This window comes from Sitophilus oryzae, unplaced genomic scaffold (genome assembly GCF_002938485.1).
Source record: "Sitophilus oryzae breed Bouriz unplaced genomic scaffold, Soryzae_2.0 scaffold_1396_pilon_pilon, whole genome shotgun sequence".
Taxonomy (NCBI): domain Eukaryota; kingdom Metazoa; phylum Arthropoda; class Insecta; order Coleoptera; family Curculionidae; genus Sitophilus; species Sitophilus oryzae.
In genome coordinates, this window is record NW_022146055.1 from 8,893,384 (window position 1) to 8,912,113 (window position 18,730).

At 31.0% G+C, this 18,730-nt stretch overlaps 1 protein-coding gene across 2 annotated transcripts; it reads right to left on the reverse strand.

Annotated features, from left to right (window-relative positions):
* Nucleotides 1-472: 472 nt before the first annotated feature.
* Nucleotides 473-16,878, reverse strand: LOC115875994 (thyroid receptor-interacting protein 6-like). Of its 2 annotated transcripts, none has more exons than XM_030891640.1 (10): nt 16,750-16,878; nt 14,225-14,334; nt 14,038-14,171; nt 6,746-6,962; nt 4,652-4,763; nt 4,311-4,435; nt 3,820-3,963; nt 1,226-1,404; nt 1,040-1,160; nt 473-740 (listed from the first exon to the last, which is right to left on the reverse strand). In XM_030891640.1, exons 2-10 carry the CDS (start codon nt 14,312-14,314, stop codon nt 627-629), a joined length of 1,236 nt encoding a protein of 411 aa, XP_030747500.1. In that variant the 5' UTR covers nt 14,315-14,334; nt 16,750-16,878; the 3' UTR covers nt 473-626. The 2 variants fall into 2 exon arrangements, with proteins under 2 accessions (XP_030747500.1, XP_030747501.1); XM_030891641.1 differs by having other exon boundaries at nt 14,225-14,322; nt 16,750-16,848.
* Between the last annotated feature and the right edge of the window lie 1,852 nt (nt 16,879-18,730).

Genomic DNA, 18,730 nt, shown 5'->3' on the forward strand with positions numbered 1-18,730 from the left:
GTTGTTAAAAATTGTAAAAAGTAAATTGCCTAAATTTCTAATAAACCAGAAGGCATGTTTTATCCTATTTTCCTCCTATATAATAATTATATTCCGATTTTTACATCCCATAATTGTAAAGAATTGCGTTGTTTTTACAGAATAATTGAAGTGTGTTTTGTAAATGTTTTAATGTACAGGTTAAACATTAAAGGGGCATACCCCTTGGGTATAACCCTTAAAGGCATTTAAAGTTTCAGCATTCTAAAGAATTTTACATTTTAAAACTTAAAAATCGATAATGTAAATAAAGTTTTTGAAGCGCCCATTCCTACTTATGATGGCCTCAGAACATTTTTAATATTAAAATGAGCCAAATTATAGGCAACCAATTATACAGAAATTTATTATTCCCGTTTTTTTTGAAAATTAGAAATAAAATTATTAGTATGTCTATAATTAATAACTGATTTAAAAATAAATAATACATATATTTTATAAACAATTAGCACAACAAACGACTTGATACACCATTTATTTAATAACAATTTAACTAAGTAAATATTTTATTACAGTGCATTATAAATTATATATCAAAAATAACATAACTAAAGATATAATCACATTATTAAACTGTCCTATATAAACTATGTTGAAGAATATTCTGATCGTTTAGTATTACAATTTAGACAAAGTAGGCGGCCATCAATAGGGTAACACCTTCCGCTTTCTCCTTTCTGGGAAAAAACAAAACCACAGTCCTACAAATAAAATAATTACTTTATATAAGTAAAATTTCAATGGTGCTTTATAATAATTCAGTGTATTTGTGAATTCCAGTCATATATACCTATTTTTTAAACAAACAATAGTAAATTACTATTTATAGTATATGTGTAAGAAATACCGTATGATCGAAAAAAACGGCGTCCAGTTGGCAGGGAAATGAACATCAATGACATTTCCCATATAAATTTACATTTAAAATGACAGCGATCTTCATTCCATAGCCATCGCTGACGCCGTTTTTTCTCGATCATCCTGTATTTTATTTGCCTACCTCACATTTAAAACATTCAATATGAAAACTATGATCCATAGCGATAATTCTAACTACTTCTACTTCGCCTGGTGGTGGAATAATTAGTTGTTTACATCCCCAACATTTGGGCATATATTTCCTTAAAACATTTTTAAAACAAGTTTAGACTAATGTATAGGTATAAAGCATCTGATATAATTTTACCTGCTATAATCTTCAATGCAGTAAATATCATTCGCTTCATTGGCAGTGAAAGGTAACCCTGCAAGAGTTTTACCACAAGCAACACAACGAAAGCATTCAGGGTGATAAAATTGATCCTTGCCCTTTAACAATTTCCCAGTAACTACTTTCTGACATATAGCACATTTTTCTAAAGTTGCCTAAGAAGAAAAAATATTAAGGGTTTCAAAAATGATAATAAAATATAAAATTTGCAAATTAATAATCGCCATTGGAGTAGTGGGTCACTATGTATATTTTAGTTAGTAAGTTTTTGTTGCTCAAGGCTAATAAGCTCGAGAGGATGGCAGTTTCTATTGACTCATAATATTAAAATTAAACATATATTTATAATAATAATGACTAATTTATATTAATACTTAAATAATTAGATATTAGGTTCCTAATTACATATTTATCCTATTAAATTCCGAAATATATATTTTAAAAAATAGTAAAATACATCAAAAGGAAAAGCAATTTCAACAACGTATGAGACTTAAATAAGGTAATAAAATATTAACCAGTAAATACAGTCACAGACTAACTTATCAAAATTTATATTTTAATCACTTGTGTTAGTAGTATTTTAAATATATGCCAAAAAGGCTTTGTGAAAAAAATCAGAGTACCTACATTGAAATGGACATTTCAGAAAATTTGTGAATTTTTCTAGAGATTGAACTACTAGAATAAAAATATAATAAAAGCATCAACATGTGAACTACATTTTGCCCTTTACATGACGACTGTTCAATATACAGGGTGTCCTAAATAAATGCAAATATTTTCAGGGCTGGTAGATCTCAATAAATGAAACATATTAATTTCCCTTTACCGTTTTTCAAATAAATCCAAAATAACCGAGTTATTTTACTTTAAAAATTGCAAAAAAAATATATTCTTGCTTAAATTTTGAGAACGAACTTTTAAAAAAAAAGTTTCGAAAAAAATCATAATCGTGTTTCTGGGGTCAAAATATATTATCCCTGAAAATATTTGCACTTATTTAAGACTCACCCTGTGTATATTTATACGAATAAGTACCCAAGCTTTGCTGATACCACACTGATACCTACGACTTAGTTATCCAATGCTGGCGCAGAAAGCGCAACGGCAAACTAAGTAAGAAAACGGCAGTAAGAAACTATTCAATTTATTGGAAGAAAAATCAAAGTGTGTCTGGTATATACAACAACAAAATAAAACACTAAATCAGCACAATACACCAAAACACTTTCCGCCGCGGACGCGCGTTTCGCTAACCATGTTAGCATCATCAGCAGACTGATGATAAAATACTAATGAACTAAAATACAATCTACAATTGGAGCGTTTATATCTTGGCTAGATCTTGCCACGCCCACTTTGTGCTCAGTGAGCACAAAGTGGGCGTGGCAAGATCTAGCCAACCGAGTCAGAACCCACCGAGCATAACAGTTAGATTTCCGCCACTAGAGTAGTAGGAACAAAGAACTTGAAGGAATTGGCCCGTTGTCTCTGTTCATACTATCTTTATATTTATTAATTCTGATGCTTTCATATGCATCTAATTGCCTGTAATTTGAGACTTATTTTCGTTTAAGTAATTTTAAGTTATTAAGTTCTATACAATGTTCTTTATCAACAATATGTTCGGCAACGCAAGATTTATCAGGTCTGCCATATCTTATCTGAGCTGAATGTTCTTTAAATCTAGTTAATATTGATCTTCTAGTTTGCCCAACATATTTCTGATTACAATCTTTACAAGAAATTTCATAAATACCCGACCTTTCCAGTAGAGGTGTTTCAATAATTATTAGGTAATCCAAAGGATAAAACACCTCTACTGGAAAGGTCGGGTATTTATGAAATTTCTTGTAAAGATTGTAATCAGAAATATGTTGGGCAAACTAGAAGATCAATATTAACTAGATTTAAAGAACATTTAACTCAGATAAGATAGGGTAGACCTAATAAATCTTGCGTTGCCGAACATATTGTTGATAAAGAACATTGTATAGAACTTAATAACTTAAAATTACTTAAACGAAAATAAGTCTCAAATTACAGGCAATTAGATGCATATGAAAGCATCAGAATTAATAAATGTAAAGATAGTATGAACAGAGACAGCGGTCCAATTCCTTCAAGTTCTTTGTTCCTACTACTCTAGTGGCGGAAATCTAACTGTTACGCTAGGTGGGTTCTGACTCGGTTGACTAGATCTTGCCACGCCCACTCTGTGCCCACTGAGCGAGTATATAAACGCTCCAATTGTAGATTGTATTTTAGTTTATAATCATCTGCTGATGATGCTAACATGGTTAGCGAAACGCGCGTCCAGTGTAAAACTAAAAGTGTTTTGGTGTATTGTGGTGATTTAGTGTTTTATTTTGCTGTGTAACACCAAAGGTTCCAACCCTCAACTGTAATATACAACAAGAAAAATATAAAAATAACCTTGTATAAGTATATACAAATTTATATACAGAGATTAGTAAGAAAACCACAGAATATCTATAGCTGCGCAATAAATATTCTGCCATAAAATCCTACTAATATAATGTACAGAGTAGAGAAAAAATACTTACTAAATAATCATCCTCACAGTAAGGTTCACCTCCAACAGCATAAAAAGATTTCCCTTCCAGATTTATACGACACACGTAACATTTAAAACAATTATAGTGGTACAATTTATTTATGGCAGTACATCCATCGGCAGCATCCAATACCTACATATAAATGCATAAGTTAAATAAGTTTTAGATTTAGCAAAATCTAAAAATCTGATTAGATGTTGCAAAGAAAACATCTGTAAAGGAACTAAAATGACAGAGATCTTCATTTCAAAGTCATCACTGACGCCTTTTTTTCGATCATATTGTACTATTATTACGTTTATATAAATGAAGTATTTAATAGACGGATTTGCAAGTTAATGTTTGATTTTAGTACTTTAAAGTGTTAAAAGTAAAATTATATTTTTTAATTAATATATTATATAATCACTTACCTTTAATTAATTAATTATTAGTTTAATGAATATTATCATATATGTTACTCAGTTATAGTTACTTACTTTTTTATGACATTTTACACAAGTTCCATAACTCTTATTGTCATCCAGTTTATATTTGTCATCCATAAAATCAACTAACATATTTGTAAAGCTGTCCCTACTGGATTCCCTATTATACTCCCTATCTACAAGTGTAATATTCAGAAAAAATTGAAAAGATCATTACTTTACAGTATAATGTAAATATGTTTCCCTTCATTACTTTATTGATATTTATAAATATTTATTATGTATCTCTCGGTAATATAACCGAATACCATATGATGGATTTAGATATATAAATATTTTATTTAGTCTAGTAGGTCCTATAAAGTATTTATATTTTATATTTGGACATTTACCAGTTTTGTCCCTTATGTCTTTTGTAGTTTGATGGTCTGAAACGGATCCTGTATCAATTCCATCATAATTTCCGGCTTGCCCTCGAGAATTTCCGTCGTGGTCCAATTGACCCTGCAATAGTTGATAGACCATATATCTTACATTTAGGTAGGTACTACCTGAGATATACAATTTTAAAATAAAAACCAGAAAAATACACTTCTACAAACAAATTATTATTATAAGAAGCTGAACGTTGACTTCCCGGTAACTTCGTTGTTAGTAAAGCAAGAATATTAATTTTTACTATACAGGGTGTCTCAAATTTTAATCGGGAAAATTTAATAGACGATAGAACTTGCAAAAATAAAACAAAAAGTTCATATCAACTTGTAAGATTTAAAGCTTCCTTTTCGAGATACAGGGTGTTAAACTTACTTAAAAAAGAAAAAAAAGATATTTGAAAAACTATTTAATCGATTTTGATATAACTTGACCCGTTTATAATACTTACTATGGGACTTAATTTGATGTAATTAGATTTAAGTTTAATTGCCAGGGGCGGCGGTGAGGCATCACTGTTAAATTATTTTAAAGGAAAAAATAAGCACACCACTGCTTTTTTAGAAGTTTAATATTAATTTTGGATTTAGTAATTAAAAATATTATTTTTTTGTCTCCTGACTTTTTTGTCTATCTTGCTTACTTCTTGCGAAAAAAATTAAATTCTAATTAGTAATTAATATTATAATTGGTATTCTAATGGTACCCTGTATCTCGAAAAGGAAGCTTTAAATCTTACAAGTTGATATGAACTTTTTGCTTTATTTTTGCAAGTTCTATCGTCTATTAAATTTTCCCGATTAAAATCTGAGACACCCTGTATAATCAAGAGGAAATACCATAGCTGGCCATATCGCCAATATACCGGGTGCGTCTCAAAAGTGACTCACCACTATAACTTTTTAATTTTTTCCGATAAAAAAACGAGATTTGGTATGTTAGTATATGACATAAATTGGGATTGATTGAGGCATTCAATTGTTTTTGGTCACTTCCTGTTTCACCGAAAATGACTACAACTTTTGATATTTAAATGGCACCCCCGGAATATTTCTACTTATTCGATAGAGAATGATATTCTGAATAGAATGACGTATCATGTGTCAACTTTTGACATTCTCGCTTAATAAAAAATTGTATTTTAAATTTCAAACTAGAGTACCATGGCTATGTTAAAAACACTAATTCTTAATCAAGGAGCCTTGGAAAAATAGATTTGATCGTCTAATGTTTTTAGTGTCTTGTCCTGGCCGGTTAAAAAATGGCCAAATCGTATTTTTAATCATATCTTAATTTTTTCAAATGGAACGAGGGTGGCTCATTAGCATATTTGGAAAAAGCATTTTTTTACGAATAATTTGATACCACACACTTGGTATATTTCGAGTCAAATTTTCGTTACGAACCGCAAGTTATAATTTCAAATAAACCATATGCAAAAATGTCAAAAGTTGACATATGACATGTCATTGTATTCAGAGTGTTATTTTCTATCGAATAAAGTAAAAGAATACCGAGGGTGCCATTTAAATATCAAAAGTTGTAGTCATTTCCCGAGTCATTTCCGATGAAACAGGAAGTAACCAAAAACAATTGAATACGTCAAGCAATCCTAATTTATTTCATATACTAACACACCAAATCTCGTTTTTTTTACTAAAAAATAAAAAAAGTTATATGGGTGAGCCACTTTTGAAACCCACCCGGTATCTAGTAATTATACACATAGAGTCAAAAATTAAAAATTATACCTCATAGTTTATGAATTATCGCTTGTCAAATTTCTTTAATTTCGACAGTGGCTCACTGACAGCATCATTCAAACAAAATTCTAAGGTACTTCTAGTAGTTTCACAAACTTCAAATTTTAGATTTTAGGTAGCTTAAGCTTATAACGGAAGGAAAAAAAAATCTCGAAATATCACTATGGATTAGTTAAGTGTCTAGCCGCTACAAGCAACTGAGTTTCAACTCGATAAAAAGTTACAAACTAAACTATGTTTCTATTTCCAAATGCGAAGGCTTAAAAGTAAATAAAAAATAATATTAACCTGTGAGAGATTATTGTTTTGACTACTCGCCCCTTGTCCATATTTATTGAAAGTTGCACAATGAGCCCCTGATGATGGTGTAAAGTTCCGTTTATCGTAAAGAGCATCAGACAATTCCAGGTTACTTAATGAATCATCTAATACAGGTGGTGGTGATGGAGGTAGTGGAGGTGGAAGGTCAAGGTTATCAATTTCATGATTGAACTTTTCTTTCACCCTGGTATAATAAAGAGCCTTAGCCCACGGCCACACAGAAAGCGTTTTTAGCGTTTTGCGTTTTTTGCGTCTCAAGCGCTTTTTGCGATTTTACCGTTTTAAGCGTTTTTTTCGATTTGTGTCCATTAAAAACACGCAAAAGGCGCTGCAGGTCTGCAGTTTCTATCAAGATGTCAATTAGTAACGTCGCAAGCTGGTGGATTCCCGGCCCGTCCAACAATCAATCCTGTGAGAAAGAGATAGGCGAGATCGGCGCCATTAGCGTTGAAGAGACGAAGATAAAAGATGCTGGGATTGAATTGTGGACGGGCCGGGGCATATATTCTGAGAGAAACACAATCTACTACTAGTGCCAGTGGTGTGTGTAAAAATAATAATTATTATTTACCATTTATTTTAGGAATTTTAGTTTATAAGTGTATATTTTTTTTATGTTGTAGTGTTGTGGTTAGTACTTGTTATAATTATAATATAATATAATAAATAATTATAATTATATAATAGAATAGTAAATATTTCTAGTTGCTAATGCAATTTTAGGACATGATTTATGAAACATTTTGGAGTAATTTCTTTACGCGCGCTGGGGGTAAAAATTCAAAACCGTGACATACGAGCTAGTGAGACGGCTTTGACACACGAGCACGTTGTAACGAAACGTGTTAACGGCTTAAAAATACGTAGTGACCATAGATAAATGCAACAAGTTTAGATTGGAAAGCCCGTAAAAATTTTAGGTCGCGAAATTATTTTGGGTCGCGACCGTTATACGCGATCTGGCGCTGCTATAGCGGTCGCTAAGAACAACGGCGAACAAAAACAGAAATAATTTTCTCTCGTCAAAGTCAGAATCTTCAAAAATCATAATAATCTTTCAAAATCTAAACCGCTCTCATTAAAGAAATTCCGAAAAGTGTTTATAGCGTCCATTTACAAAGTAATAATTGCTATCTTGTGAGTTTAATTCAAGTTTTATTTACTCCAACCGGTGATAATTGTGAAAAAGTGGCATTAAAAACTTAAAAAGCTGTGCTGTGAACTGTGAACTGCAAAAACCATCGTGGATCGTGGCATAACGTCGGTTTCCAATGTTTCATAGGAATTTCATACATGCGTCCTTATATAAAATAAAGTTTCTTGTATGCAACACACTGTCTTTTATTTTATAAAATTAAATGAAAATAATAATAAATTTGAATAAACAATATTTGGCGATATAATTCCGGAAAAAGCCGAACCGCTCCGAAATTTTCAAAAGTTTTGGGTCGCGACCGTTGCAAAAATAGCGCCAAATAGTGTTTACATTGTCCTTATGGGCACTTTCCAATCTAAACTTGTTTCATTTATCTATGGTAGTGACGCGACGTGTATTTGTGAGCAGTCCACGTGTTTATCAAAAATATTGATATTTTAATACAAATTTTGTAAAAGTGAATCAAATTATTATGTATAAAAAACATTAGTTACACGTAAAAAACTATTTTTATTATTTTACGCGAATAAAACTGTTACACGTAAAAAATATTTTTTACGCGTATAAAACTATTTGTTGCTGGTAGAAAAGTATTTGTTACTGGTAGAAAACTATTTTTTACGCGTATACAACTATTTGGTACGTGTAGTCAACTATTTGGCACGTGTCAAATCTATTTGTTACACGTAAAAAACTAATTTTTACGCGTCAAAAACTTTTTTTTTACTCGAAAAAAATATTTATTACTTGTCAAAAAACTATTTGTTACACGTAAAAAACTATTTTTTACGCGTCAAAAACCATTTGTTTCTGTTAAAAAAAAACTTTTTTACGCAGAAAAAAAACACTTTTTACGCATAAAAAACAATTTTTTACGCTTAAGAAAATATTCCTTTAATTTATTACTTTTTCAACATTTCAAACTACAATTTTTCAAACATTTCCTTCAAATTTTCGAATTTAATTGAATCTTCCTAAACAGTAGATGTTCTTTATAAAAATATTTTTAGATAATACCCTAAAATGAAAAAAATGCATACTATTTAATTTATTTTTATTGTATTATTAAATATAACGTCCGCCTATGATGGAGTCTCATCTTAGAAAACGCTAAAGACGCTACAGAAAACAAACTGATTTGTTTTCATTTGCGTTTTTTGCGAGACACGCCGAACGCTACACGCTTTTGGTGTGGCCACTCCTATATAATACCGTTATTTTGTTTTAGTCGCTAAAGACGCTTCACGCTAAAAACGCAAAAAACGCTTTCTGTGTGGCCGTGGGCTTAAGATCTATTACAAATTACAAATACAAATACATATACAGTTGCATTTGTATCTGTTATGCCGGGTCCAGACCAAGGGACAACAAATAAACACGATTTTGAGACAAAAACAAGACAATATAGATAAATGAAACAAGTTTAGATTGGAAAGTGCCCATAAGGACAATGTAAACACTATTTGGCGCTATTCTTGAAACGGTCGCGACCCAAAACTTTTGAAAATTTCGGAGCGGTTCGGCTTTTTCCGGAATTATATCGCCAAATATTGTTAATTCAAATTTATTATTATTTTCGTTTAATTTTATAAATTAAAGACAGTGTGTTGCATACAAGAAACTTTATTTTATATAAGGACGCATGTATGAAATACCTATGAAACATTGGAAACCGACGTTATACCACGATCCACGATGGTTTTTGCAGTTCACAGTTCACAGCACAGCTTTTTAAGTTTTTAATGCCACTTTTTCACAATTATCACCGGTTGGAGTAAATAAAACTTGAATTAAACTCACAAGATAGCAATATTACTTTGAAAATGGACGCTATAAACACTTTTCGGAATTTCTTTAATGAGAACGGTTTGGATTTTGAAAGATTATTATGATTTTTGAGGATTCTGACTTTGACAAGAGAAAATTATTTCTGTTTTTGTTTGTCGTTGTTCTTAGCGACCGCTATAGCAGCGCTAGATCGCGTATAACGGTCGCGACCTAAAATAATTTCGCGACCTAAAATTTTTACGGGCTTTCCAATCTAAACTTGTTGTATTTATCTATGCAAGACAACTTGTCACAAAAAATGGAGACTTCTGACAAGACAAACATGAGACAAATTGTCCAAACCACAATGACAAAAGTACAAAAAATGTCAAAAGTTATTGCCAATGAGTTTTATTAACTATGTGTAATTTCACTTGTCTCCTACTGCTGGCAGCACACGCCATCCACACTGCGCCGACAACTTGTCGCAAAATATACGAACAAAATATAGACACTCTGATCTTTACCGACTGGAGACGGGACATTGAAAAGTCTCCAAATTTTGAAATAAAACAAAAATGAGACAAAAATGTCGCAGAAATATATTGGATTTGTCACAACTTTGTCGTAAAACATGAATGTTTCTGTCTTGTCACTGCACTATGGTTTCTAGAAGCTACTTTTTTGGCCAAAATTAAACAACTTACATTTAATGGAAAATATTGACTGTAAATTTGTATTTTTAATAAAATAATATAAGACTAATAAAACGAAGTTATTTTTAATCTTGTCATTCAACGTGTGATTAACTTTTACCTATGAAGCATCTTCTGTATCTAGTTCCAAAAAAGAAAGTTGATCAATAATCGAATTACTGCTGTCCAAAAAACAATCTTCTTTAGAAATATCTTCCTGCTCTTCTTCTTTTTGCATTTCTTCTTCTTGCTCTTCCTCCTCGTGTTCCTCTTCTTTTCCATGCTTCTCTTCAAATTGTTCTTAATTTAACTTCTTTTCGATAAAGTCAGGTACACGTAGTAGGTTAAGTACATCCGCAGGATAACTAAATTTACAAAGCAGCCTGCACAAGTAAAGCCCAATCCTGCCTATGTTCCTCGGAAACTTTTGTGGCCGTTCTTCTCGGAGTTCTGGCAGATTGCCCCGAAAAAGGTAATCGTGGGCGGCCGGTAGATGATGTGGATGGCAGGGGTTAATTTAACTCAAGGATAAAATCCTCCTTTAACCAGTCATCATTTTGTTTTAAAAATAAATCTTTAAGCCGCGACAAATTCTTTCAAAATTTATACAAAGGCTCTTTATCTTTTTTTCCATTGTGCCTGATAGTTCTTGTTCATTATTCTGAAATTTCTGTCTTATAAAATTTGAAACATACCCGTTTTTCTCAACTTTATCGGCCCTTTGTAGCCATTTTTCCAAAAAATCTATTTTTTTCAATTGATACATAGCTGAAAAAAAATCTTTTAAAAAAAAGTTGCAGCTAGTAGCAGCCAATTTTTTCTTTGATATGTTCAGAAAGCATTGTTTCCAATTTTGCAATAACATCTAGCATGGAGAAACATGGAGAATTTTTTATAAGTCAAACTAAACTTTTAATTTTTTTATTTGTTCTGTTTTAAACTCATTATTTTTAATTAATTAAAAAATAATGGACACTGATTCTTATGTGTAATTGTTAGTGATTTCTTAAAAATACATACCATAAAGTGTAAAAATAACAGTAATCCGTTTTTATATCCCACTGAAATATATCACTTAATATTCACCAAAACTCTTCCAAAAATAAACAACAACTGAATAGGTACAAATACTTCACTAGAACGTCTAAATATAAATGCTGATAAGGAATAAAAATAAAAACTAAACAAAAATATATGCATGTGGTCTTCTTCATTGGTATATCTGCTTGCATTCCACTTACAAAAAAAGTCCATATACAGTGAGTCTAAAATATGTATTTTGGCCAAAAAATTAGCTTCTAGAAACCATAGTGCACTGTTTTGTCTGATTGGTCTGGACCCGGCATTATTTTGTATCTACAAAATTATTGTCGTTATTTAGTTTGCATTTTTTACTTAATACATAAATACAAAACCAAACAAGGACAATAATATTGTAGACAAAAAATACTTAAACTGCATAAAATTTGTAGAAAACACAAATTTGCTTTTCGTGAACATTGATTAGAAAAGAAAGATCTAAGAAGTATTTCTTGCAGCATAACTTTTGAAAAAAAACTCATAATAGAGTGCATTTTAAAACAATATATGAAAGCGATAGATTTTTTTAATATAAAAATATTACAATTGAAGGGCCCAAGGGAAAAACATGATAAGCGCCATTTCACTAATTTTACAGGAGAGCCCTGGACGGCTGGTGGTTATCAGGTTCTTTCCGTGTATTCTATATTTTTACCAGGCATATATCATAGGATGGTAGTAGGTCTATATTAGACCTACTATAATATTGTAAAGTCCTAAAAATAAAAATTGGCGCTTATCAAGTTTCACCCCTCCAATTAACATTGATAAAATATATGTATTTATTTTTAGATCAGTGTTTTATATACAGGGTGGTCCGAATTGTATTCCGGAAACTTCGACAGCATATTCTGCAGATAAAAATAAGTAAAAAAGTTCGCATAAATGTATGTCCTAAAATGCTTAGTTTCGGAAATACAGGGTGTAGAAGTGTCATTTTTATTTCGATTTTTTCCAAATAATTTATAAAGCAAATTGGTGCATGGGAGTTTTTTGACATGAGAAATTTGATTTTGATGTCAATATGACTCCTACATATATATTTAGGGGGCGCCACCTACATATATTTTAACTGGTTTTAAGAGTAATAACTTTTCGTCCGTACCTGTATAAAACTACTGAGTAAAAAATATACATTTACGAAGTTTTTTACGAAAAAATGTCTCTTGGTAAAAATCGCTACGAGTAATGGTTCTCGAGATATTTGGAATTGAAATTATCAATACACCTATCATCATTGACATAAATTAAATAACATATATTGAGTAAATAGTTATTAGACTGAAATCATAAATTTGACATGTTTTTGTGCCAAAAGTTCAACAGGAACTGTTTTATCATCATTTTTTCGCAGACAAGTTTATGATTAATTTAAAAAAATAAAAATGTCCCAAATTTATTAATTCAGTCAAGTATAGTAAACGCCACGAATGTTTGGGAGTGATTCTTCTCTTGATGAAGTTCGAAGAATCGACACGCGCGCCATCATTTTTATATTGAAAACGTAAATTTTTACCGCAGACGTTGGTTTTTAAAGGCCCGGTCTAATCATCAGCCTGCGCTCCTCCTACTTATTCTAAAATGTTAGCGTGATTGACAAAGACGATACTATATCGCGTTTCTTTGATTGATTCGTTTTTGTGCGTCAGTCCATTGGTGTGCTTGCAGTGCGACCAATGGGGCATTCTCATTTATATTTATAACCCTCTATAAAAATATGTTTTGACAATACTTTGACAGTTAAAACAACAAATTACAACAGATTATATATTGATTATTATAATGACTTCAAACACCACGGCACTGGAATTAAGTTTTATGTGACTTTGAACAGATTAGTTCACATGGTAGCGACCGATAAATCACTCTCAAACATTCGTGGCGTTTACTTTAACTATCTACCCAACGTGTGTTTTATTTTTTGTCAATAATGGCATGTATTGACTATTTTCATTCTAAATATCTTGAGAACGGTTGCTAGTAGCGATTTTTACCAAGAGCATTTTTTTATGTAAAAAGTCATGGAAATGTATATTTTTTCACTCCATAGTTTTTTGTTACAGGTACAGACGAAAAGTTATATTACTCATCAAAACAGTTAAAACACATGTAGGTGGCGCCCTCTACAAGTAGGAGTCATATTGACATCAAAATCAAATTTCTCATGTCAAAAAACTCCCAGACACCAATTTTCATCCAAATATTGACATTACTTCATAAATTATTTGGAAAAAATCGAAATAAAAATAAAATTTCTACACCCTGTATCTCCTAAACTAAGCATTTTAGGACATACATTTATACGAACTTTTTTACTTATTTTTATCTGCAGGATGTGCTGCCGAAGTTTTCGGAATACAGTTCGGACCACCCTGTGTATACATTCGCTCAGTACTTGCGAATTAATCGATTTTAAATCCCAGTTGAATTATGTGACATTATTGATTAAAGAATGGTGTTTAATATTAAAAGAAAAATATTTTTTAAGATTATATAAAGCAAGCACAATAAATTAAGACAAGTTTGAAATTCTGGACGCACAAAGATACGTATTTATTTACCTTTCTGATTCTCCAGAATTCTTTAGATACCGTTTAATATTAGGTGCGATAAATGCATTGCTTGATTGAGGCGTCGCATGTGCGATTGTATTACTAAAATTTCTTTCTTTCCTTAAGTCAGGTGGCAAAGATATCTGAAACAGGATTTCACTAATATAAATGTATAATATATTTTTATCTAAATTACTTGTCTCAAATTTTCACTTTTAGAACTAGGATTTTCTTCAGGTTTCAGAGCCAACGCTAAGTCTTGTAGTAACTCATCGATATTGTCCATTTTTGCACCTATAAAAACTTCTGCAAAAATTGCAACAAACCTTGTTTTAAGACAGTAAGTTGATAAATTAATTTTGTGTTAATCTCAAATGTGGCAATATAATATATCTTTATAGACGTCATTGTTTTAATATGTATATTCTATTTCAATATCTATTTTAGAAAATGACTAATACGAATTTATATTTTTAAATTATTATTCTTTACGAAAATATAGGATGTATTGTATTACTTTTTGAGCTATTTATTAAATTTGTATTATTAGAAATATGTTGTATGTTTTGGTGTAGAATCATAATAGTCGAAAGCAGTGGCGGATACAGAGGGCGGGGGGTTAGGTTAGGCCCAGGCCCAGGCACCTAAAATCTATTAATTGGGTTTAAATATTAGGTATTTGGGTTAAAAATGGCGCCCTAAAATGCATATTCTACATTACTTTTATTTGGGCTCCCCTAAAATAAATTCCTGTACCCGCCCCTGGTCGAAAATTAAGTAAAAAAAAAGAAAAATTAACACAAAATTAATAAATGCTGAAAAAACGGAACTCGCTCAATCAATAATATAGGAACGTACTTAAAACTTTCTAAACAATATGAACTGATCTCAGACACACCCTAATACACATGCAGGGACGTAGCAAGTCGAACCTGGGCCCTGGTGCAAGACCACCAGCGGGCCCTTTTCTTCATTATAAAAAAACAATGAAAAATGAAATAATACATTTATTGAACAAAAAATGTATGGCGAGTAGTAAATGTAGTAATAAATAAAGTAGTAGTAAATGTAGTAGTAAATGTAGAGAATAAATGTAGTAACAAAAATATTAAACTACAAAACTATTACTTATTAACTAATTTATAGTTATTTATAGGTTCGTTCCAACCGGACCGAAAACCGATCCTGGGACGGTAATGTCTAGTCGCCCCTTTATTGTTTGAAAAGTTTGAATTGTTTGTCAAGATTAACGAATGAATGGACCGATAGGAAATTACCGTTCTAGGACGGTTCTCTCGTCCTGTTGGAACAAACATTATCTATTTTTTAATTGTTCTATTAAGATCCGAGTTTCTGGCTGTCTCGTTTTCTATTGATAAAATTGCCAAGCTGGAGTGCCAAGCTTTATTTCTTAAATAATTCTTAATTAATTTAAGACTGAAAATGATCTCTTGGAGGTCGCTAGCGATACAGGAATTGTTAGAAAAAGGATAAAATCACAGCAGATTTCTGTGAATGAACTGGAGATCATTTGATTGCAAATAAATAACGTCGCCAAGTCATTAACTGAAATGTCTGCATTTATCTGATCTTTCTTGCGAAATTTCTTGCGAAAATGAATATTATAGATCATTGGAATAACAGCTGATCAGGTTTTCAGATAGGAGGACCAAATCAGCATCAGAATGATCTCTCAAGACCGAAGGAAAAAATACTTTAAATCTTTCAACTACGCTATTTAACCCTTTGAATCGATTTTCAAGTTCTGATATACCTAATAACGTCCAACGTTATATCCTTGTTATATTAAACACCAGCACACAGTTTTCTTTGTCGTTGAATAGTCGTTCATCACATGATAACTCATCAAATTGTTTTTTTCACTTTGTGGATCCTGTGTTCTTTAAAACTTGGATCAATTCCCCAACCACGAGCTAAATAATTTATAACTGCTTCATTTATAACTTCCTCGAAACTGTTCCTCATTTCTGCAATGTCTTTCTTAGCAGTTTCCAAAAGTTTTGACGCTCTTTGAATATCTTGATTTTTACTCTGCAGTGCATTGGACACAAGTTTTGTGATACTTAAGAAAAAACTTGTAAAATTTCTCGATAGTGAAACCTTATGAAGAGAATCACAACGAGACGACCATCGCGTTGGGCACAATCGTTTTAATATGAGCTTCTTGGATTCGAACATTTCCGTCAGTACTGCCCATCGTTTTATGCTATGTGCAAAAACCGCATAAAGACTACAAAATCGTAAAAATTTTCGGTCATATAAATTTAAAAAATCGGTCTTATAGTAATGTGGTGCAATACCTGAACAGGCAATTGTAATGTAATTTTATTTCATTTATGCAGATGTTCTCAAATAATGTTAAAAGTCAAATTTGGAAATGGGTTGCAAGAGCCAATGCCGCTAAGGCGGCACCTGGCCTCTTCCGGACACCGGGCCCTGGTGCGCCGCACCACTTGCACCCCCTATTGCTACGTCCCTGTACACATGCATATATTTGACAAATAATATGATGACGTAACGATAGCTGAACAGTCATTACAACTTTTCTATAAAATATTTTAATTAATTAGACACAAGATTAAAACGTACCTAATACCGAAATGAAAGAATATATTTTATAATAATTATGTTAAAGTAAAATTTTCATTTCAATTATTATTTTTATTTACAAAATTGACGAATATAACTAAAGTTTCTTACCATAAAAGTAAGGCAGCAGTTATTCACACTTTTTTTATTATTTACTTACTGCAATTAAAGTACGAATTTTAACTATTCACAAATTGTGATAACTGATAAATAACGAACTAACTTATCTCTGATAACTTAGTAATAAAACAAGCATTTTTTGTAGAATATATAATCTAGATTAATAAGAAACTTCTGTTATCTTAATAGGAGGTATAACCGATGATTAAAGATTTTCGAATAGCAGGAACAAATCTGAATGATGTCATTTTCAAAATAAATTTAAAAAAATACTTTAATAATAATCTAAGAAAATTCAAAAAAGAGTATAGTAAAATATTCTGATACAAGATGTTTTTTTTATATTTTCTGTATTAAACCCTTCTTATTCCAGCACGATTTGATAGAATAAAAACGACATCACAGAAGGCGGCGTAGAAATCATATTTCAGTTCTTACCTACCCTATCCCTACCGTTAAACTTCTCTAAGAACTGTTTTTTTTTGGAGAGAGTTTTTTTATAACGTTTATTATTAACGGATATTTCCTCATTATTAATAAGTATTGATTTCTCCAATATGTTTGCCTCTTTTTATCAATAATGAATCAAAATGACTATTAAAAAAGTGCTTTGCAATGTTGCCACCTCCTACGTCACGACCCTTATTCTACCATTTCTATATACCGTATGATGGAAAAAAAACGGCGTCCAGTTGGCTTGGAAATGAACATCGATGACATTCCCCATATAAAAAGACAACCATCTTCATTTCATAGCCATCGCCGACGCCATTTTTTTGATCATATTGTATAAGTTCAGTGTAATTTTAATTTTCGACACAAAAAATTACGAAAATTAATTGTAACATAAAGTTATAATGAACACTGTACCACCACTATACTTGTTTTTAAGCACACTAATATATTTTTAGTTATTTACAACTAACCTTAATAAATAAATCTTAATTATTAAGCTTCATGCAGTACCTCGCAATTAGTGGTTTCAATTAACGTAGAAGTTTGTTCCTTTAATTTCAATTTAAGCATTCAGAACGTCAAAATTATTGGTAGACATTTTCAATTAGTAGAAAAAGTTATCAAACTTTTAACTGTTCCACTAAGCACTAATTAAGCTTAATTTTCATGCATCCGTTATCCGACGATACGATGATCCGATATTAGTTTTATGGGTTGAATTTAAAGACTGCAATTGGTTAGAAACGGTTAACCAATCGAAGCCTTTAAATTCAACCAATAAAATTAATATCGTATTAACGTATCGTCGGACAACGGTTAGAAATCAAAAGTTGATTGTTTTATAAGCCAAATATTAGGCTTTCTCTGTTGATACAACTGACTAACGCAAGCTGTTGCTAGGATATTCTATTAACTTTAATTGTGTTTTTTAAACATTGTGAATGATCGTAAACTAAAAAGTATAAAGTGTAATTAAAACCACTAATTTATTTCACTAATTGCGAGGTTTTGAATGAAGCTTTAATCTCATTAACAATATACTAACTTTTAATAATAATAAGTTTTCACTTCATTGTCATAATACGAAGTATTTTCAATTTTAGAAAATACAGTCTACCAGTTCTAAAAGTTTGTAAATATTGCTTTTGAAATAATAACACTTTTTATGTTCTTTATAACATTTATTTAACCCACTTAGTTAATTGGCACATGTTCAATTATTTAATCACAATAAATTTATTCTGACCAGATAGTATCTTAAAATTATCTACCACTAAAAAGATTATCAAAATTACATAAATAAGCGATATATAAAAATGCATTAAAAGAGGCATAAAAAAGTTTAGTAATAAAATTACGTAAAGTCAAATACGACCTGAACTAACTTACATAAAAGTTATATAATATTCTCACTAAAATATATGAAAAATAATAATAAATCTATATAAAAATCACATTTAATAGTTGTGTCTATGCCTATTATACATCTATATAGTAATATGTTACTTCTCACAAG

Excerpts from the sequence above, each read along its gene's own strand:
- LOC115875994 (XM_030891640.1), bottom strand. The coding sequence starts at position 14,314 with ATGGACAATATCGATGAGTTACTACAAGACTTAGCGTTGGCTCTGAAA. Across the intron at positions 4,436-4,651 it reads AGACATAAGGGACAAAACTG|ATAGGGAGTATAATAGGGAA; the intron begins GTAAATGTCCAA and ends TTACACTTGTAG. Across the intron at positions 1,161-1,225 it reads TGCATTGAAGATTATAGCAG|GAAATATATGCCCAAATGTT; the intron begins GTAAAATTATAT and ends AAATGTTTTAAG.